At 44.0% G+C, this 22058-nt stretch overlaps 2 protein-coding genes, 1 pseudogene and 1 gene segment (V, D, J or C); 1 reads left to right on the top strand and 3 right to left on the bottom strand.

Annotated features, from left to right (window-relative positions):
* Nucleotides 1–22058, bottom strand: part of LOC116459127 (probable non-functional immunoglobulin lambda variable 11-55) — a 346106-nt gene that overhangs the window by 227681 nt on the left and 96367 nt on the right.
* The window catches only part of LOC116459129 (immunoglobulin lambda-1 light chain-like), a 325567-nt gene that overhangs the window by 230709 nt on the left and 72800 nt on the right, over nucleotides 1–22058 (bottom strand). The window lies entirely within an intron of this gene.
* Nucleotides 1702–7496, bottom strand: ZNF280A (zinc finger protein 280A). Its single transcript, XM_032139407.1, has 2 exons — nucleotides 7314–7496; nucleotides 1702–3668 (listed from the first exon to the last, which is right to left on the bottom strand). The coding sequence occupies exon 2, from the start codon at nucleotides 3595–3597 to the stop codon at nucleotides 1969–1971; it is 1629 nt and encodes a 542-aa protein (XP_031995298.1). The 5' UTR covers nucleotides 3598–3668; nucleotides 7314–7496; the 3' UTR covers nucleotides 1702–1968.
* On the top strand, nucleotides 4861–4953 carry LOC116459548 (small nucleolar RNA U13; annotated as a pseudogene).

The following is a 22058-nucleotide window of genomic DNA, read 5'->3' as shown; positions in this document are numbered from 1 at the left end:
CTGCAATTTCTTAGGGGAGCTATGGGTTATTTAGAATGAGAACCAGGACTGGGGTGAGATAAGCAAGGAGGCTGGGGCACATTAAGGAGAGACCCACTCCCAGCTTCAGGGATGGCACGTTGTCACCTTAGGTTCCCTGCTTGCCTCACCCTAGTGCCAGCCCTGTTTAGAACTGTATTGCCTAATTTAGGAACTTTGGGGGTTTTTTCAGTGATCTTTCTGTTACTGATTTGTAAGTCGATTCCCCTGTACTCAGTGGGTAACTACAAAGAGCCCCACAGCTAACATCACAAAGTAAACTATTGTACCTGAGTTTGAGACCAAGCAAAGGACACCCATGAAAGCCACTTCAATTCACAAAGCATTTGGAATAGCCAAGGCAATTTTGAACACCAAAGTTGGAGAAATGAAACTACCACATGGAAGATTATGCAAAGCTACAATAATTAAGATACTGCAGCATTAGCACAAGGATAGAGAACAGGACAAATGAAATGAAATAGATTCCAGAAACACATATATACAATCATACCTGATTCACACAGTTTCCACGGCAATACAGTAGGGAAGGAGTGGTCTTTTTAGTAAGTGGTGCTGATTGATTTTGGGTATGTATATGAAAAAATTAGTCTTCGTGCCTTATCACACCATTAACAAAAATTCAGTTTGAGATGTCTCATCTAAACAGTAAAGCTTCTAGAACATAGAGTGAATATCTTTATGTCCTTTGTAGACAATTTCTTAAATAAGGCTCATGAAAGATAAACCATAAAATCACCATTTAGATCCAAATATGGGATATTTCCAGTGCCCCAGCATCCTTCCCACTCGACAGCCCAGTTTTTAAAAAGGTAGGAGGGGGCAAAACTTGAATAGATATTTAATAAAAAAAAATCACGTGGCTGATAACTATGTAATCTCAAGGTCCATTACTCATCAGGGAAATGCAAATTAAAGCCACAATAAGGTACCACTACAATTTCAAGAGAAGGGCACTTACTAAAAGGACTGACAGTACCAAGTGCTGGATCAGTAGCAATGGAATTTGCAGTATTGATGGTGGGAATGTAAATCGTTTCAATCACTTTGGAAATGTATTTGGCAGTATCTATACTAAAGAGCTAAATATATGCAGTTCCAGCACTTCTCATAGCTATATATACCCACGAGAAACGATTACATGCTTACCAAAAGACATGCACAAGCTTATAGCAGCTTTATTCAAAATTGCCAAAGAATCAGCCTCAAAGTTCATCAACAGTGAAATAAATTTATACAAAACTGCCACAGACACTCAATAAAATTCTACCCAGCAATGAAAAAGAATGTGCTACTGCTACACACAGCAAAAATGCATCTCACTTATTTTATTTTACTTTATTTTGAGACCGAGTCATGCTCTATCACCCAGGCTGGAGGGCAGTGGCACGATCTCAGCTCAGTGCAAACTCCCCCTCCCAGGTTCAAGCGATTCTCCTGCCTCAGCCTCCCAAGTAGCTGGGACTACAGGCGCCCACAACCACGCTTGGCTAATGTTTCTATTTTATGTAGAGAAGGGGTTTCACTATGTTGGCCAGCCTGGTCTCAAACTCCTGACCCCAAGTGATCCACCCGCCTCAGCCTCCCAAAGTGCTGGGATTACAGGCATGAGTCATCACGCCCAGCCATCTCATTTATTTTAAAAAGCCAAAGACAAGAATCTTTGTGTGATTCCATTTATTTAAAGTTCATAAACAAGAAAAACCTCTGAGGTCAGAATAAGAGATGCCCTGTTGGGAGCATTTGACTGGGAAAGGGCTCAAAGACTTTGGAGCTACTTCTTCACAATAGGGAGCTGATGAGATGTCACTGTAAAAAAAAAACCTGACAGTTGATGACACTGCTTGCTAGCATCTACAGCCATAATGCACATATGGCCTAGCCTCACTTCTGCCTTTCGGAACTCCTGGAAGTGAGTCGAACATATTTTCAGCTAGAATCCTTGCTGCAAGGGAGTCTGGAATCTCTAGCGTTCATAGCCATCTTCTTTTTCGTTTTTACAGGAGAAGGCTGAGGGTCAGTGTTGCTAACAATAACGGAAGCCATACCACTTGATCCTGGCTGAACTGAAGTTTGAATAATAACTTTTTTTTCACGAGGCAACCCTTGCAGTTGCTCCGGCTTTTTAAATGTTTGATGGTCCTTGGTTTTGTGCTCTATTTCCTCCTTCAACGTCAAAAACTGTAGCCGGCACTTGGAACACGGAAAGACCCTCCTTCTGCTGTGCCTCCAACAATGATTCATGTATGGTATTGCAGTTTTGAAAAGTTTGAGACAAAACAGACAAATCAAATTCTTTGTGTTTTCATGGCATGTTCTAAAATGTGTTTCTATATCAGCAAAGACCGATGATCTGTAATGGCAAACCTGGCACACATAGGGCATTTCGCCAGGCTTATGATGGTCCTTCATGTGTTGTAAGAGGACCTGATCTGTTTCAAATGACAACTCACAGATCTTACAGACAGCAGAGGGCCCCATGGCGATGTGTACACTATCAATGTGACACTGTAGCTGGAAGGGAGTGGGAAACTGCCGGTGGCAGTGCTGGCAGGTGGTGTGGTCTTCCCAGCTGTCGTTCCTCTGCTTCTCAAATTCCAAATGATGCTTCATGTGATTCATAAACTTAATATTTTTTAGAACTTTCACGCAGCTGAGGCATTTAAAGGTGGTGTGAGTCTTCTGTTCTGGCTGCCCATCTCCTTTATGCTGTCCATAGTAAAAGTCGCTAAGTAACACGATGGGATTTTCTTTCTTGGGATCAAAGGTCTTGTTTTGACTTGCTAGACTTGGAATGTCTGTTATTACCAGGCCATCAGACCCATTTGCTCTCTCTGGATTGGTAAGATTGAAATGTGCCTTTCCATTAGCATCAGCACAAGGAAATGGTACTCCATTCTGAACATGGTTTGATGAATTGCAGACCCCCTGTGGGGGTGTATTTGTGCTTATTATAGAAGAGATATCTGAAGGAACCACAGCTAAAGAAGGTACACCTGGGATTCCATCCCTGAGTTTCACCCTTTTGGAATCTCTGCTGTTTATATCTGAAGTGGAAAGTCGCTTTGAATCAGGAGAACTATCATTTCTGCCTCCTCCAGAGACCATAGCTCCAACTAGACACTGAGTCCCTGAGGGAAGCGAATCTGAGAAATTGGGAGAAACAACTTGTGGTGAGCTCATTTTATAACCAGGTTCAGATGAAGACTTCATAGTGACAGGACTATCTGTTGATCTCCCCTCAGACGGAGAAACTGGCACGATGGCTTTTGCCATAGAGGTCACATGATTTGCAGGCTGCGACACGTGAGCAGGATCTTGACGGAAGATTTTCTTTCTTCTTGAATTTGAACCTGGGGTGACTCTGTTCAAAATGTTTGAAACGACTGGTTTTGAATTTGAAATCATCCCGACAAAGAGAATTTCAGCATCTCTATGTACATGCTCCACTCCAACAAAGATCAGATCTGGATCTTCATCATCCTCATCCCTTTGTTTGGATTCTCTCAAATTCTTCTTTGGTGATTCCACTTTCTTACACAAAAAGGTATCTCCCATTTTCAATTTACTTTTTGCTTGAAGCCACTGGTCCCTTCAACTTCCAGAGCTGTCTTTTTACAAATTGCCACCTAAGTGCAACCATGTGACAACAGTCAATATTTATTTCGAAAGACAAAATCATTACTTTATTGTATCCTCCCTTAAAACACTGAGATAACTATCAACATCACTATTTTATGTGGCAGAAATAAGGCTTGAAACATTTTAAATGGCATAATAATTTCAAATTTACCTCTCTCTCCTCCCCTGGTCTTCTGCAGTTGTGAGGCAAAGGAAGCAAGATTTCAGGAGGTGCAGATGGAACATCTCAGAGTGCTTGCCTCTAAGTTTTGCACTCTAGATGCCTCACTCACCTCCTCCTCATCCCAGAGGTACTCTCTCAGATGTCTAAGGTTTCTAACCAACTTGAACAAAACTTCTCTCAAAAACATTCTGCTCCTAGCCTGGGCAACATAGCAAGACCCATCTCTACAAAAAAATTTAAAAATTAAAAAAAATTAGCTTGGCATGGTGGTACACACCTGTGGTCCCAGCTACTTGGGAGGCTGAGCCAAGAGGAACACTTGAGCCCCGGACTTCAAAGCTATGTTCATGCCACTGCACTCCAACCTGGGACAGGTGCAGTGGCTCATACCTGTAATCCCATCACTTTGTGAGGCCAAGGCGGGAGGATTGCTTGAGGTCAGGAGCTCAAGACCAGCCTGGGCAACATATCAAGACCCATCTCTACAAAAAATTAAAAAATATAACTTGTTTTTTTTCTGTGTTTACCCACTAAACTGTATGCCACATGAGGGCAGGGTCTTGTGTTTCGTTTACTCCTCAGCTTATAGAGCAATGTCTGTCATACTGTACATGCTAAATCTTTGTTAAATAAATAGTAGTCGTTATTAATATGATCATTTAGGTGTACCAGAGGCTCTAATCCTTTATTCCAGATTCTCTAAGCATTTAATGAAATCCAAATCCAAATGATTTAATACTGTTGTACAAGGGAGAAGGTAAACCTGTGTGTATGCGTGTGTAAATTGAAACAAAAGTTTTGTCAAATACTCTAATACCTTCACCTTACCACAAGGGATAGGCTCTGATACCTTCTATGCCATATTTTATTGATTCTAAGGTACAGGCTTATATTTCCATTTTAACATCTCTAAATCAGATTGCATCTCATCATAGCATCTCATCAATATGAAATACATTTCATAATTTGTTTTTGCAGTATATATTTTTATTTTATAGTGGAATCAAAAATGACATATCTTGTGAGGATAAGCATGATGTTTGGGTTTTCACTCATGTGAGATGTGCCTCCCTCAAACCTTGTTATATCAGCATGTTTACCATCTGATGTTAAAAAAAAAAAAGAGAGAGTAATGTATCTTTTATAATTGATGGCATCTTATGGTCAGTGAAAAATCCTATTTCTTTTTGTAAGCTGACAGCCCACTAAACTTGTTTTATAGTTCACTAATGGATATCAGCTACATTTTGGCAAACAATGATTTAAGACAGGAATTGGAAAATTGGCCCTTCCCCTGTTTTTGTACAGTCAGGAAGCCAAGGATGTTTCTTACATTTTTAAGGTATTGTTTTCTTACTTTTTTTATTATTAAGATTTTTTTAAACTTGTACATTTTTAAATTTGGGGAATGAACAAGCAAAAGGAGGCGGGGCACGGTGGCTCACACCTGTAATCCCAGCACTTTGGGAGGCCGAGGTGGGTGGATCACTTGAGCTCAGGAGTTCGAGACCAGCGTGGCCAACATGGTGAAACCCCTTCTCTACTAAAAATACAAAAATTAGCCAGGCATGGTAGCAGGTGCCTGTAGTGCCAGCTACTTGGGAGGCTGAGGCAGGAGAACTGCTTGAACTTTGGGAGGCCAAGGCAGGTGGATCACCTGAAGTCAGGAGTTTGAGACTAGCCTGGCCAACATGGTGAAACCCCTTCTCTACTAAAAATACAAAAATTAGCCAGGCATGGTAGCAGATGCCTGTACTCCAGCTACTCGGGAGGCTGAGGCAGGAGAACCTCTTGAACCTGGGAGGTGGAGGTTGCAGTGAGCTAAGGTCGCGCCACTGCACTCCATCCTGGGTGACAGAGAGAGACTCTGTCTCAAAAAAAAAGAAAAAAAAGGAATATTTTGTGACGTGAAAATTATATAACATTCAAAATGTCAGTGTTCACCATAAAGTGTTGTGGAACGCAGCCATGATCATTTGTTTAGTGCTGCTGTCCACGGTTGCTTTTGCACTTCTATGACACGGTTGAGTAAAGTAGTCCCCTGCTATCTTCAGGGCATATGTTCCAAGACCCCCGAAGTGGATGCCTGAAACTGCAGATGGAACCAAATTCAATATATACTATGTTTTTTCATATATATACATACCTATGATCAAGTTTAATTTATAAATATGCAAAGTAAGAGGTTAAGAATAACAAAATAATTATAACAATATACTGTAATAAAAGATATGTCAGGCAGGCCATGGTGGCTCACGCCTGTAATCTCAGTTCTTTGGGAGGCTGAGGCGGGTGGATCACCTGAGGTCAGGAGTTTGAGACCAGCTTGGCCAATATGGTGAAACCCATCGCTACTAAAAATACAAAAATTAAACTGGGCATAGCGGTGAGCACCTGTAATCTCAGCTACTTGGGAGGCTGAGGCAGGACAATCACTTGAACCTGGGAGGTGTGGGCTGCAGTGAGCCGAGATCGCGCCGTGGCACTCCTGCCTGGGTGGCCAGAGTGAAACTCCGTCTCAAAAAAATAAATTAATAAATTAAATTAAAGGTATGTGAATGCAGTCTCTCGCTGACAAAATATCTTTATGTACTGTAGATCTTGGCAACCTTAGCATATGATTTTGTTTTCTTTCCTTATTATGTTAAAAACTTTCCCATTTTAGGCCAGGCGCGGTGGCTCACGCTTGTAATCCCAGCACTTTGGGAGGCCGAGGCGGGCGGATCACAAGGTCAGGAGATCGAGACCACGGTGAAACCCCGTCTCTACTAAAAATACAAAAAAATTAGCTGGGCGTGTTGGCGGGCGCCTGTAGTCCCAGCTACTCGGAGAGGCTGAGGCAGGAGAATGGCGTGAACCCGGGAGGCGGAGCTTGCAGTGAGCCAAGATCGCGCCACTGCACTCCAGCCTGGGTGACAGAGCGAGACTCCGTCTCAAAAAAAAAAAAAACTTTCCCATTTTCACTTAAAGGAAGCACTTCACAGCTTCTCTCTGGCATATCTGAATCGCCAACATTGCTACCCTTGTGCTTTGGGGCCATTATTAAGTACCATAAGGGTTAATTGAACACAAGCACTGAGATACCACCAGGAGAGTCACTCTGATAACTGCGACGGCTCCTAAGTGACTAAGGTACAGAGAGCGCGGCCAGCCAACAGCATGGGGACTCAGGACAAAGGGAGGATTACCATCCCAGGGCAGGGCTGACTCAAGAGCTTATCACACTACTCAGAAGGGCTGGCGACTTAAAATTTATGAATTGCCTATTTCTGGAATTTTCCAATTAATATTTTGGAGCCGCAGGTAACTGAAAGCACGAAAAGGAAAACCCTGGATAAGGGAAGACTACTGTACTTGAAGCAGAGAATCGCAATGCCTAAAATATTTACCATCTAGTCTTTCACAGAACAAGTTTGCCAGCTCTAGTTTTAGAGACGCAAAATGAAAGATACCAAATTTCTCAGCTCACCAGTTCCTAAAGTTGCGTGTGCATTCTAGATGATTCAGTGCAGCTCAGTATGTTCCACTCTGGGCCACAAGGGAAAGCGAAGCTGGAGCTTCCTCGTCTCCACCTCCTGGAGAAATCTGTCCAGGCACCGGCAGCACTGCTTCTGCAAGAGAACAGCGCCGCTTGCTCTTCAAAGTCCTTTCTGAGGCCAGATCAGAAGGTCCCACTCCTTTTAAGCCCCTTATAGCCCAATCATTTTCCAGTCACGTGTCTGAAACAGTTTATCCTGATTGGATTTTCAGTTGTTGTCCCGCTTGATTGCCAAAAGCGTTCCTCCAATTGCTACTCAAAGGAAAGAATGAGGGTGGGGCTTCAGGGCTGCCTTCCAGGTTGACTCAGCTGGTGATGGGCGTCCTCCCTCCTCTCTCTGTTGTTCGGAGTCCACCACCTTCTCTGCAGTGTGCCTGGGCCCTCAGCTACTGGGGGTCAGAAGGGACGGGGTGCGGAGTGGGAGGCAGTCCACATGTGTGTTCCAACAGAGCTTAAACAGAGGTGAGGGAGTTAAAAGGCAGATGTCTTTCCAGTAGGAGCCCCAGGGGGCAGGGTGGGTCTCACTCCCACAGCCCTTGAAGACTGAGCTCCTGTAGGAGTTTCCAGGTGTCCAAACAGGGTCCTCACTGTGAGTCTTCAACAGCTTTCTCCAAGCAGCAGCCCACTCCCTTCTTAATCCATTTCCAGGGATCAAAGGTCTATCCTGGTTCCCTCCCATCCCCTCTCACTTCCTTCCCTCTGTCTCTCCCTCCCCCGTCCTCCTTCGCTACCCCTGGAACCTTCTCAGTTGAATTTCAGGCCCACTCTTTCACTGTCTTTACAGGCTTTGCAACACAGATTAGAAAGCGGGAGAGGGGGAGCCTCAGGAGTCCCTTGACAGGTAAGAAATATTTATATTTCCACCCCCATTCCAATGCAATGCAATCAAGTCTCAAAATTAAAATGAAAATTATTTGTAAATTAAAATGTTTTAAGTACCATCTCCCAATAAAACTTTAAAAATACCTTTCTGGGCTGGGCATGGTGACTCACATCTGTAATCCCAGCACTTCTGGAGGCCGAGGCGCAGATCACATGATCCCGGTAGTTTGAGACCAGCCTGGCCAACATGGTGAAAACCTGTCTCTATTCTTTATAAAGTAAAATACAAAAATTTCTTGGGCGTGGTGGTGCACGCCTGTAATCCCAGGTACTCAGGAGGCTGAGGCAGGATAATCGCTTGAACCCGGTAGGCGGAGCCCAAGGTGGTATAAAAGTGTGTGACACAGGGTCTTTATTCTTGTCTAGGGACTGGGGAAAGGCTGCTTGAGGGCATTGCAAGCAGCCAAGGGCATGCCCTCTGGAAAGCCAGGTGAAATGAGGCCTGCTGCTGAGGCACACCTCTAGTCCCAGCTATCAAAGGCTGAGGTGGAAAGATCTTTGAGCCCAGGAAATCCAGACAAACCTCAGCAAAATATCAAGACCTCTGTTTCTACCAAAAAAAAATTTTTTTTTAAATTAGCCAGGCGTTGTAGCACGTGCCTGTAGTCCCAGCTACCCGGGAGGCTGAGGTGGGAGGATTGCTTGAGCCAGGGAGATCGAGGTTGCAGTGAACTATGATTGTATCACCGTACTTTAGCCTGGGTGGAAGAGAGACACCTTGTCTCATTCATTCATTCATAAATAAATAAATAAGCAAGCAAAGTGAAATGAAGTGCAAGACTTAGACAGTAAAGTTCTTCCAGGGGCCAGGCGTGGTGGCTCACGCCTGTAATCCCAGCGCTTAGGCGGAGGCAGGCAGATGGCTTGAGCCTGGGAGTTTGAGACTAGCCTGGGCAACCTGGCAAAACCACGTCTCCACAAGAAAATACAAAAAATTAGCCTGGGTGACAGAGTGAAACCCTGTCTCAAAAAAAAAAAAAAAGAAAAAGAAAGAAAAGAAAAAAGAAAGGAAGAGAAAGAGAGAAAGAAAGAAGGAAAGAAAGAGAAAAAAAGGAAGGAAAGGAAAGGAAAAAGGAAAGGAAAGGAAAGGAAAGGAAAGTGTATTCTGCAGAACTGATATTCACTCCTTCCTCTTTTCCAGAAGCAGAATCCTGCTAGGAAGATTCCAGGAAGCCTAGGCAGTGGTCAGGGGCTGGCTCAGGTATAAAGCAGGCCCTTCCCCTGAGACAGAAGGTTGTGGCAACAATGCTTGTGGGAGGTGAGAAAATTGAGAGGAGTGTCTAGAAATAGCTCGGAGTTGCATCTTATTTTCTTTTGCTCAGTTTTAAAAGTCCCAAATAAGACCGCATCTAGCTGTTCTAACCAAGCTATTCTAACCCACTAATCTAGTAAAAATAAAATCACATAGTCTGAATATAAATTTGCATCAGGATACATGCCTTTCCTATGAAACATTTATGTTTCCTTGTAAAATGTATCCTCCTTTTCTGCAGAAAACTAACTGTAATGCATCTAAAGGTCACAGAATGTGGTGAAACATCCTCATCGTTGATTTTTTTAAAAATTTTTATTTATTTATTTATTTATTGAGACATGGTCTCACGCTGTGTTGCCCAGGATGGAGTGCAGTGGAACGATCATACAGTCTTGATGTCCTGGACCCGAGCGATCCTCCCACCTCAGCCTCCCAAGTAGCCAGGACAATAGGCAGATGCTACCATGTCTAACTGATTTATTTTTATTTTTGAGTAGAGATGAGGTCTCACTATGTTGCCTGAACTGGTCTCAAGCTCCTGAGCTCAAGCAATCTTCCCACCTCGGCCTTCCAAAGTTCTGGGATTACAGGCATGAACTACCTGCACCCTGCCCTCCATAACTGATTCTTTTTTTTCAGACTTCACTCTGTTGGCCAGGCTGGAGTACAGTGGAGTGATCTCCACTCCCTGCAACCTCCGTCTCCCCAGGCTCAAGCAATTCTCGTGCCTCAGCCTCCCAAGTAGCTGGGATTACAGACATGTGCCAATACGCCCGGCTAATGTTTGTATTTTTAGTAGAGACAGGGTTTCACCATGTTGGCCAGGCTGGTCTTGAACTCCTGATTTCAGGTAATCTGCCCACCTCGGCCTCCCAAAGTGCTGGGATCATAGGTGTGAGCCACCACGCCCGGCCATAGCTGATTCTTTGTCAGTCTGCCTTTGGGAATTTTCCACTGTGAAACGCTCTCCAGGACTCTTTCGGACCAGCCCCACTTTCCAAACAAAGAAGTCCAATGATGAGATTAAAGCTTGTCACAATATGTTTTTCAAATGACTGGTAGAAGCAGACCTTAAGATTAAAAAAGAAAAAGAAAAAATGGCTGAAATCTTGAATCCTTTATTGCTTTAAGGCACAGAATAGGAAATGGATGGCACGTCAGGAATGGATGCAGGTCAGGGACAGACCATCACTCATGCCACCTTGCTGTGTTTATGAAACAGAGTGCTAGAAGTTAAATTTGGGGGATGCACAAAGAGGTGCCCAATCAGGTGAACTCAGAGTTGGAATTGCTGTTTGTGAGACAGTTACGTCAAAGGAAGAAAAGAAGGAGAGAAGAAAGGTGACTATCAGGAGAATTTTCCAGCCAGAAGAAAGACACAGAGGCACAGGCATTTCATGGCCTGGAAAAGGAAGAGCACAGAGACAAGTGTGGCTCCAGTTAAAGGACCAGTGGAGAGGAAAGATGAGGTCAGTGATTTGGGTAGGGGACATAGCAGTTAAGATATTGTTGGTCAAGGCCGGGCGTGGTGGCTCACGCCTGTAATCCCAGCACTTTGGGAGGCCAAGGCGGGTGAATCATGAGGTCAGGAGATCGAGACCATCCTGGGGAACATGGTGAAACCCTGTCTCTACTAAAAATGCAAAAAAATTAGCTGAGCGTGGTGGCGGGCACCTGTAGTCCCAGCTACTTGGGAGGCTGAGGCAGGAGAATGGCGCAAACCCAGGAGGCAGAGCTTGCAGTGAGCCGAGATCACGCCACTGCACTCCAGCCTGGGCGACAGAGCAAGACTGTGTCTCAAAAAAAAAAAAAAAAAAAAAATTGACGTGAAGGATGCAAAGTTGCCTATGAGTGACAGTATGTCTAATCTCCTACTTTATGAATGGCCATTTTCAAATTCTATCATTCCTTCAATATTTATTAATCTTTTGTAAAGAAGAATGTTGATTTGTCTATCAGTGTGGCATCAGGAAGATTTATGTTATTTAAAAATGTTATAAACAGATACTGTTGGTTTTTTTTGATGCTTCAAATGTCAAGTGAGAGTCCCTTTACCATGCTCCCCATGTCTTTTTTTTTTCTTTTTTAAGAGTCATTCATTTATTTCACACCTGATTCTCATTATATCAGTCTGAGGGAGGAAGGAGTCATGCACCAGCGCATACAATTGTGCTGTTCTATTATACTTCAGACAGTACTGGGATCTAGGTTCTAATTATTTTTAAGTTCGGGATCTGAATCAGAGCCCAAAGAGGTTGACTGCTGCTGCTGGGGACTGGGGGCTGCTGGGAGAACAGCAGAAAACAGGCATGGAGCTGACCCTGGAGGGTTCATGCTCCAGAACTCCGATCTTGGTACCTGAGGATCTTTCACAGAGATCATGGACAGGGGTGTGACAGCAGTTCCTCAAAGCAAATGGGGATGGCAAACCTGGGGCTGGTACTTGGGAGTTGGAAAAACAACCATATTTGCACAGGGAGAAACTGAAAAACCGCTGTCCTTCCATCTGTATCCCAGAATCCTATGTAGAACCATGAGGACAGGGCCAAGGTTGGTTCCTTGGCCTCTGTTTGTCCTCATAAGTAGTCCAGTAGGAGTCCTGCAAACTTTTTTCTTTTTTTTGAGACGGAGTCTTGCTGTTGCCCAGGCTGGAGTGCAGTGGCGCGATCTCGGCTCACTGCAGGCGCCGCCCCCCGGGGTTCACGCCATTCTCCTGCCTCAGCCTCCCGAGTAGCTGGGACTACAGGCACCCGCCACCTCACCCGGCTAATTTTTTGTATTTTTAGTAGAGACGGGGTTTCACCATGTTAGCCAGGATGATCTCAATCTCCTGACCTCGTGATCCGCCCGCCTCGGCCTCTCAAAGTGCTGGGATTACAGGCGTGAGCCACCGCACCCGGCCGGAGTCCTGCAAACTTATCACCATCTGGAGACAGTGCTGCCAACTCTTCTTTATGCCCCTCTGCTTGAGATGCTAGTCGATTGCTTTAGACTATTCATGATTCTTCTTCCTCAACTCTTCACGTTAAAGAAATTCCTGGCCAGGTATGGTGGCTCATGCCTGTAATCCCAGCACTTTGGGAGGCCAGAAGTTGGAGACCAGCCTGGGCAACATGGCGAAACCCTGTCTCTACAAAAAAATAGAAAAATTAGCTGAGCGTGGTGGTGGGTGCCTATAGTCCCAGCTACTTGGGAGTCTGAGGTAGGAAGATCACCTGGAACTTGAGAGGCAGAGGTTGCAGTTTGCTGAGATCACACCACTGCACTCCAGCCTGGGCAACAGAGTAAGACTGTCTCAAAAAAAAAAAGGTAAGTAATTCCCGTTCTTTGATGAAACTCTGGATCTCCCGGTCATTCCATGTTTTAATCAATTGTTCTCAGGGTTTTCTAGTTCCTCGGTTTCATAATTTCAGTCTCAAGTCTTACTTTCTCTGTTTTTATTCCTGAGTTTCCTCCTAAGGTTCTTTTCATTGCAGCCACAGAGCCTAGTTCAGGGTCTGCAGAGAGCTAGTACTTACTCTGCCCAAATGGAATCCAAGAGCATCAGAAGGTGCCCAAAGGTGGAAATGTGTTTCTGCTCTCTGCTTTTGGCAGTCTTGCTCTCCATGTCTTTTTTGACATGCCCCCTGATATACTTTGGATGTTGTAATCAACCAAATCTTGTGTCAAAATGTAACCCCTGATGTTGGACATGAAGTCTGGTGAGAGGTGATTGGATCATGGAGGTGGATTTCTCATGAATGGTTTAGTACCATCCTCTTGGTACTGTCCTCATGATAGTGAGTGGGTTCTCCTGAGACCTAATTGTTTTAAAGTGTATGGCACCTCCCGCCTCTCTCCTGCTCTGGCCATGATATAGCTATTATGGAAAGCAGTACGGTGGTTCCTCAAAATATTAAAAATAGAGCTACCATATGGTTCAGCAATTCCATTTCTGGGTATATATCCGAAGGAAATGAAATCAATATGTTAAAGAGGTATCTTTACTCTCATGTACATTGCAGGACTATTCACCACAGTCAAGATGTGGAATCAACCTAAGTGTTCATGATGAATGGATAAAGATAGTGTGGTATGTATACACAATAAAATACTATTCAGCCTTTCTTTCTTTTTTTTTTGAAACAGTATCTTCCTCTGTCACCCAGGCTGGAGTGCAGTGGCACGACGATCATAACTCACTGCCGCCTTGAACTCCTGAATTGAAGCAATCCTCCCACCTCAGCCTCTCAAGTAACTGGAACCACAAGTGCATGCCACCAACACCTGGCTAATTAAAAAAAAAATTTCTGTAGAGACAAGGTCTCACCTTGTTGCCCAGGCTGGTCGCAAATGCCTGTAGTCAAGTGATCCTCCCGCCTTGGCCTCCCAAAGTGCTAGGATGACAGGCAAAAGCCACCATGCCTTACCACTATTCAGCCTTAAAATTCAGCCTTAAAATCAAAGGAAGTTCTGTTATTTGCGGCAACATGGATAAACCTGGATGACATTTTGTTAAGTGAAGTAAGTCAGACATAGAGAGACCAATACACAGTGTCTCACTTATAGGTGGAATCTAAAAAAGTTAAACTCACAGAAGCAGAGAGTAAAATGGTAGTTACTAGGGTCAGGACGGGTGGAGGATGGGGAGAATAGGCTAAAAGTTACAAAGTTTCAGTTAAACAGGAGGAATTATTAGTTTTGGAGACCTAATGTATAGTATTACAGCATGGTGACTATAATTAATAATAATGTATAGTATATTTTAAAATTGCTGAGTAAGTAGATTTTGAATGTTCTCATCACAAAATTATAAATATGAGGTGATTGCTATATTAATTGGCTTGATTGATATGTTAATTGACTTGATTTAATCATTACACAATGTGTGCACATATATTTATCATGTACATCATAAAATATATACAAATTGTCATCTGTCAATCAAAATTTTAAAAAAACATTCAAGATCTGGGCACTAAGTATGCTCAATTGTTATTGCTTCAGTAGACAGACCTAGAAAATACAGTATACTCATATTTCCATTTAAATTTAGTGCCATGGCAGGGATTCTTACCTTCTTTCATTTTACTTTATTTATTTTTATTTTTATTTTTATTTTTTGAGACAGGGTCTCACTCTGTCTTCTAGGCTGGAGTGCAGTGGCGCAATCTTGGCTCACTGCAACCTCTGCCTCCCAGGTTCAAGTGATTCACCTGCCTCAACCTCCCCAGTAGCTGGAATTACAGGCACATACTACTGCGCTCGGCTAATTTTTTGTATTTTTAGTAGAGATGGGGTTTCACCATGTTGGCCAGGCTGATCTTGAACTCCTGACCTTAAGTGATCTGCCCATCTCAGCCACCCAAAGTGCTAGGATTACAGGTGTGAGCCCTTGTGCCCGGCCCCTTCTTTCATTTTATATTTTTATATATACTATACTCAAGTGATCCTCCTGCCTTGGCCTCTGATATGGTTTGGCTGCGTCCCCACCCAAATCTCATTTTGAATTGTAGCTCCGGTAATTCCCACGTGTTGTAGGAGGGACCCAGTGGGAGACAGCTGAATCATGAGGGAGGTTTCCCCCATACTGTTCTCATGATAGTGAGTACGTCTCATGAGATCTGATGGTTTTCTAAGGGGTTTCCCCCTTTCACTTGGCTCTCATTCTCTCTTGCCTGGTGCCAGATAAGATGTGTCTTTTGCCTTCCACCACGACTGTGAGGCCTCCCCAGCTACGTGGAACTCTAAGTCCATTAAATTTATTTTTCTTTATAAATTACCCAGGCTCAGGTATGTCTTTATCAGCAGTGTGAAAATGGAGTAATACAGCCTCCCAAACTGCTAGGCTTACAGGCAAGAGCCACCATACCTGGTGACCATTCAGCCTTAAAATCAAAGGAAATTCTGTTATTTGCAACTATATAGATAAGCCCAGTTGGCATTATGTTAAGTGAAATAAGCCAGACATAGAGAGACAAATACACAGTGTCTCACTTATTTTAATTTTTTTAATTAAATTTTTTGTACAGATGGAGTCTCACTATATTGCCCAAGCTGGTCACCAATTCCTGGATTCAAGTGATCCTCCTGCCTTGACCTCCCAAGTGCTTGGATTACAGGCGTGAGCCACTGTGCCTGGCCTATTTATATTTTTAAATCCCATCATTCTTATTGTAAGACAAGTACAAGAATGTCTCCCAAGTCTAACTGTATTAGGTCATTCTTGCATTGTTGTAAAGAAATACCTGAGACTGGATAATTTATCAAGATGTTTAATTGGCTTACGGTTCTGCGGGCCGTACAGGAAGCATTGCGGCATCTATTTGCGGGGAGGCCGCAGTCGGCTTACAATCATGACAGAGGGTGAAGAGGAGCAGTCATGTCGCATGGTGAAAACAGGAACAACAGAGCAAGAGGGGAGGTGCTACACACTTTTAAACAACCAGGTCACTGAGAACTCACTCACTATCGGGGGGATAGTACCCAGGGGGATGGTGCTAAACCATTCATGAGAAATCACACCCACGATCCAATGGCCTCTCGCCAGGCCCCACCTCCAACAGTGGGAATTACATTTCAATATGAGATTTCCGTGGGTAAACACATCCAAACTATATTATTCTGCCCCGGCCCCGCCCAAATCTCATGTCCTTCTCATATTTCAAAATACAATCATGCCTTCCCAATAATCCCCCGAAGTCTTAACTTATTCCAGCATTAACTCAAAAGTTCAAAGTCTTATCTGAGACAAGACAAGAATCTTCCACATATAAGCCTATAAAATAAAAAATAAGTTAGTTACTTCCAAGATGCAACGGGGATACAACCATTAGGTAAACATTCCCATTCCCAAGGAAGAAATCAGCTAAAAGAAAGGGGCTACAGGCCCCATGCAATTCTGAAACCCAACAGGGCAGTTGCTAAATCTTAAAGCTCCATAATAATCTCCTTTGACTCCATGTCCCACATCCAGGACACACTGATGCAAAGGGTGGGCTCCCAAGGCCCTGGGCAGCTCCACCCCTGTGGCTTTGCAGGGTCCAGCCCTACCCCTGTGGCTATGCAGGGTTCAGCCCCTGCTGCTACTCTCATAGGCTGGCATTTGAGTGCCTGAGGCTTTTCTAGGCACAGGGTGCAAGCTATGGGTGGATCCACTGCAGCTCCACTAGGTAGTGCCCCAGTAGGGACTCTGTGTGGCAGCTCCAACCCCACATTTCCCCTCCACACTGCCCCAGTAGAGGTTCTTTGTGAGGCTAACATTTTGTTTGTTTGTTTTTTGAGAGAGGGTCTTCCTCTGTCTTCCAGGCTGGAGTGCAGTGGCATAATCATGGCTCACTGCAGCCTTGAACTTCTGGGCTCAATAGATCCTCCCGCCTTCCACAGTGCTGGGTTTACAGGCGTGAGCCACTACACCCAGCCAAAACGCGTGCACATTCTTACGTCAACCTAATAACAGAGAGAAGCTCTTTAAAAGAAAATGATGTGTATTTGGCAATAGAGCATTGCAATGAAAATATGTATGCCCCTATGTGTGCATTTGGGGAGGTAAAGGAAGACAAAGGTTTTTAAAGGAAGGATAAGAAGGATTACATAATTGTTTTGAGATAATTATCCTTGACTACAAAGATCGATAGCAAGAGTGACGCTAGTCCAAGGTTGGATAGGCAGTTGCTGGGCAGATGCTCTTATGGAAGTATTTTTTGCTTAAGGTTGCGATGCCCTTTGTACAAGGTTGTTTCTGTAGAGTCTTTTGTCATTGTTTTTGTTATCAGGTATGCAAGCATGAAAACCCTCTCTTCATGGCCTTCGCAGGCTCTGTTTGTCAAGTTTTGCTTTGTTGTTGTTGTTTTAACATTAGTGGCTCCATTTTGATTCTGACAACTTTCACACTTCTAAGTTAGAGTTTAGAAAATATTCTGTTACTGGCCAGGCGTGGTGGCTCACGCCTGTAATCCCAGCACTTTGAAAGGCAGAGGCGGGCAGATCACGAGGTCAGGAGATTGAGACTGTCCTGGCTAACGCGGTGAAACCCCGTCTCTACTACAAATACAAAAAAGAAAATTAGCCAGGTGTGGTGGCGGGCGCCTGTAGTCCTAGCTACTTGGGAGGCTGAGGCAGGAGAATGGCGTGAACCCAGGAGGCAGAGCTTGCAGTGAGCCGAGATCGTGCCACTGCACTCTAGCCTGGGCAACAGAGTGAGACTCCGTCTCAAAAAAAAAAAAAAGGAAGAAAAAGAAAAGAAAATACTCTGTTACTTTTTTTCTCTAAAAATGTATTTTAATTTCTTTTTCCTTTCTTTCTTTTTTTTGTTTTTGTTTTTATGAGATGATGTCTCACTCTGTGGCGCAGGCTACAGTGCAGTGGTGCGATCTCAGCTCACTGCAAACTCCACCTCCCAGGTTCAAGTGATTCTCTTGCCTCAGCCTCCCAAGTAGCTGGGATTACAGGCGCCCACCACCATGCCTGGCAAATTTTTGTATTTTTAGTAAAGACAGTGTTTGCCATGTTGGCCAGGCTGGTCTGGAACTCCTGAGCTCAGGTGATCCACTTGCCTTGGGCCCTCAAAGTGCTGCAATTATAGGGGTGAGCCACCATGCCCAGCTTTTGTTTTTTTTCTTTTTTATACTAGATTTTAAAAACTAAGAATTCTTAAAGTCAAATGTTTATAAGGGCCGAGCATCAAACACATTTGCAGCATAGGGTAAAAGAGAAATGAGCCCTTGGAAAATAGAAGCATGCAACAGTCTTTCAAGGATATTAATGCTACTACTCAATTTTATCTGATTTCTGCCTGATGGCAGTGCTGGTGTTCTGATCTATTTTCCAAGCAACACTGGAAATTTAAATTTTTATGTTGTCTCTCAATTTTAAAATGCCAAAAAGTATATATTTTTTAAGTTTTAAAGCATAATGAAGCCAAATAAAGCACATCTGTGTGTTGATTTAAACTGTGAATTGCCTGTACCCCAGTCTGGCTTAATGAGATGTATATTTTACACTTCACTAGTTTCTGAACTTAAGGCGAGTGGCACATGCAGAACTTAAGGTGAGGGGCACACGCAGAATGATGTGGTCCCTAACTGCCCACAGAAGTGTCTCTAGTGATTGCAGCAGCTTAATCTAAGAGTTATCCCAACTGTCATCTTCATCCCAAATATTTTAGTATAGTATTTTAGTTAGACATCCCTCACTATCTGAAGGGGATTGAATACCAGCATCCTCGGATACTCGAACCTCTTATATAAAATGGCCTAGGATTTGCATATAACCGGCACACATCTTCCCATATACTTTATTTTTATTTATTTATTTATTTATTTTTGGAGGTGGAGTCTCTCTCTGTCACCCAGGCTGGAGTGCAATGGCGTAATCTCAGCTCAATGCAACCTCTGCCTCCCGGGTTCAAGCAACTCTCCTGCCTCAGCCTCCCAAGTAGCTGGGATTACAGGCATGAGCCACCATGCCCTGCCACCCTCCCATATACTTTAGATCACCTCTAGATTACTTATAATACTTAAGACAATGTATTGTAGTTGTTGTCTTGAGACAGAGACTCACTCTGTCCCCCAGGCAGGAGTGCAGTGGCGCAATTATGGCTCACTCCAGCCTTAACCTCTTGAGCTCAAGTGATCCTCCTACCTCAGCCTCCTGAGTATCTAGGACTACAAGCATAAGCCACCATGCCCAGCTAGCCTTTTTTTTCCCTCTTTTTTGGAAGAGATGAGTTCTCACTGTGTTGTCCAGGCTGGTCTTGAACTCCTAGGCTCAAGCAATCCTCTGGCCTCAGCCTCCCAAAGTGCTGGGACTACAGGTGCTAGCCACTGAGCCCGCAATGCCTATAACAATGTAAATGCTATGGAAAAAGTTGTCATATTGTATCGTTTTTAAATTTGTATTATTTTTAATTGTTGAATTGTTATTATTATTTTTTGAAATATTTTCAATCCACAGTTGGTTGAATCCTCAGATGAGGAACTCATGAGGTGCGGAGGGCCGGCTGTATATTGTTTAGCAAGGCACCTAATCTAAGACTTTTAAGCTTGTGGTTCTCATCCTGCTACAGATTCAAATTGCCCAACCCTACCCCAGGTCAGTTAGATTAAAACTTAGAGTAGTCCCTTTTCAGATCCTGAGTGGATCCGTGTGCCCTCCACCTGGGAAAAGGCTAGTGGTGAGGGTTGAGAGGAAGTACCTTTTTCCACCTCTCACTTCACAGGAGAAGGCTTTTCTTTCACTGTTTTCAGATTATTTTTATTTATTTATATTTTATTTTTTGAGACAGGGTCTCACTCTGTCACCATGCAGTGGCATGATCACAGCTCACTGCAGCCGCAATCTTCCGGGGCTCCCCAGTAGCTAGGACCTGCAGGCATGTGCCATCACGCCAGGCTAATTTTTGTATCTTTTGTAGAGATGGGATTTCACCATGTTACCTGAGCTGGTCTCCAACTCCTAGGCTCAAGCAATCCTCCTGCCTTGGCCTCCCAAAGTGTGTGTGTGTGTGTGTGTATGTGTGTGTGTGTGTGTGTGTGTGTGTGTGTGTGTTTTGAGACAGAGTCTAGCTCTGTCACCCAGGCTGGAGTGCAGTGGCACGATCTCGGCTCACTGCAAGCTCCGCCTCCCAGGTTCACACCATTCTCCTGCCTCAGCCTCCCGAGTAGCTGGGACTACAGGCGCCCACCACCATGCCTGGCCAGTTTTTTTTTTTTTTTTTTGTATTTTTAGTAGAGACGGGGTTTCACTGTGTTAGCCAGGATGGTCTCGATCTCCTGACCTCGTGATCTGCCTGCCTCAGCCTCCCAAAGTGCTGGGATTACAGGCATGAGCCACCGCACCCGGCTGTGTTTTGTTTTTTTAAGACAGGCTCTTGCTCTATTGCCAGGCTCTAGGGTGCAATGACAGCTCACTGTAGCCTTAACTTCCCGGACTCAAGCGATCCTCCCACCTCAGGGTCCCAAGTAGTGGGAACCACAAAAGTGGACCACCACACCTGGCTGTTCATTTGATTCTTAACCCAGACAAATTAAATCGGTATTTTCAGAGGTGGGACCTGGGGGTATGTATTATGAAAGCTCTCAGATGTCTAATGAGCAGCCTGGCTGGAAAACCACTGCTCTTGATGGCCCTGGCCCCTGCTTAGCTGTCACCAAGTAAAGCACCCAGTGTGAGTGAAGCCCTCACCATCAATCTCTATGATGGGCTGAATTGTGCTCCCCTCAATTCCTATGTTGAAATGCTAACCTCTGGTACCTCAGAATGCAGCCATATTTGGAGATGAGGCCTTTAAAGAGGTCATGAGGCCATTATGGTTGGCTCTGATTCCATCTGGCAATACCCTTATAAGAGGAGGAAACATGGAGACACAGGCAGACACCAGGGATGCAAACACATAAAGGAAAGGTCAGCTGCAGGCAACAGAGAGAAGGCCTTGCAAGAAACCAAACCTGCCAACACCTTGATCTCTGACTTCCAGCCTCCAGAGTGGTGAGAAAATAGACATCTGTTGTTTAAGCTGCCCATTCTCTGTGTTATGGCAGCAATATCAAGCTAATATACTCTGCAAAATGAGAGCCACCTCATGCATAGGTAGAGGATGTGCAGGGATAGCTCAGCTCCCAGGTGACTCCTGGACACAAACAAATGCCCTTAAGGGGGTTTCTTTTTCTTTTCTTTTTTTTTTTTTTTTTTTTTTTTGGAGTTGGGGTATTGCTCTGTTGCCTACGCTGTAGTGCCATGGTGTGATCACAGTTCACTGCAGCCTCAATCTCCGAGCTCAAACAATCCACCCACCTCAGCCTCCCAAGTAGCTGGGACTATAAGAACATGCCACTATGCCTGACAAAATTTTTTTTCTTTCTTTTTTTTTTTTTAATCAGAGATGGGAGTCTCACTCTTTTGCCTCGGCTGTTTCCAAACTCCTGGCATCAATTGATCTTCCTGTCTCTGCCTCTGAAAGTACTGGGATTATAGGTGTAAGGCCCCCACACTTGTCTAAGGTTTTTTTTTTTTTATTATACCAATCTGCCCTGATTTTCCAAGAAACAGCCTTCTCCCACTTTGGGGTATTTCCTAGAGACTAGTACTGGTAGGGACTCCCTCTCAATTCTCTTTCTGGCCCCAACTCCCTTGATTTCTCTCCTAAACTGTGAGGGACAAAACCTTGAGGACAGAGAGAGATCAATTTTCACACTGTTTCAAAGGCTGGGGGAATATCTGTGTTCTATCTGTCTGGTATAGGTAAGAAAATAATAAAAACAAATGATAACTGTATATTAGAATGGTCTGAAAGCTAGTGGCCTAATATAAAAAAAGACCTTACAATGTGAAGTTATGAAGAAGCAGAGGGTGTGAGTTCAACATGGTCTACAGATGCTGGGCAGGTCTGCTGGGGCGAGATGGCTACTTACCCAAGGTGGTTTCCATGGAGAAGGACAAGATGCTTTCTGCAGACTGAGTGGAGAGAAGACAAACTTTTCAGATAGGCTTTGGACCTGTAGCCAGTAATGTGAGTAGAGGGAGAATTTAAAAAGGGGAGTCTATTATTATTCAGTTTTCTC

The sequence above is a fragment of the Hylobates moloch genome, unplaced genomic scaffold (assembly GCF_009828535.3).
Source record: "Hylobates moloch isolate HMO894 unplaced genomic scaffold, HMol_V3 SCAFFOLD_19, whole genome shotgun sequence".
Lineage (NCBI taxonomy): Eukaryota > Metazoa > Chordata > Mammalia > Primates > Hylobatidae > Hylobates > Hylobates moloch.
Note: the sequence above shows the minus strand (reverse complement) of the source record. Positions and strands in the feature narration are given on the sequence as shown.

Excerpts from the sequence above, each read along its gene's own strand:
- ZNF280A (XM_032139407.1), bottom strand. The coding sequence starts at position 3,597 with ATGGGAGATACCTTTTTGTGTAAGAAAGTGGAATCACCAAAGAAGAAT.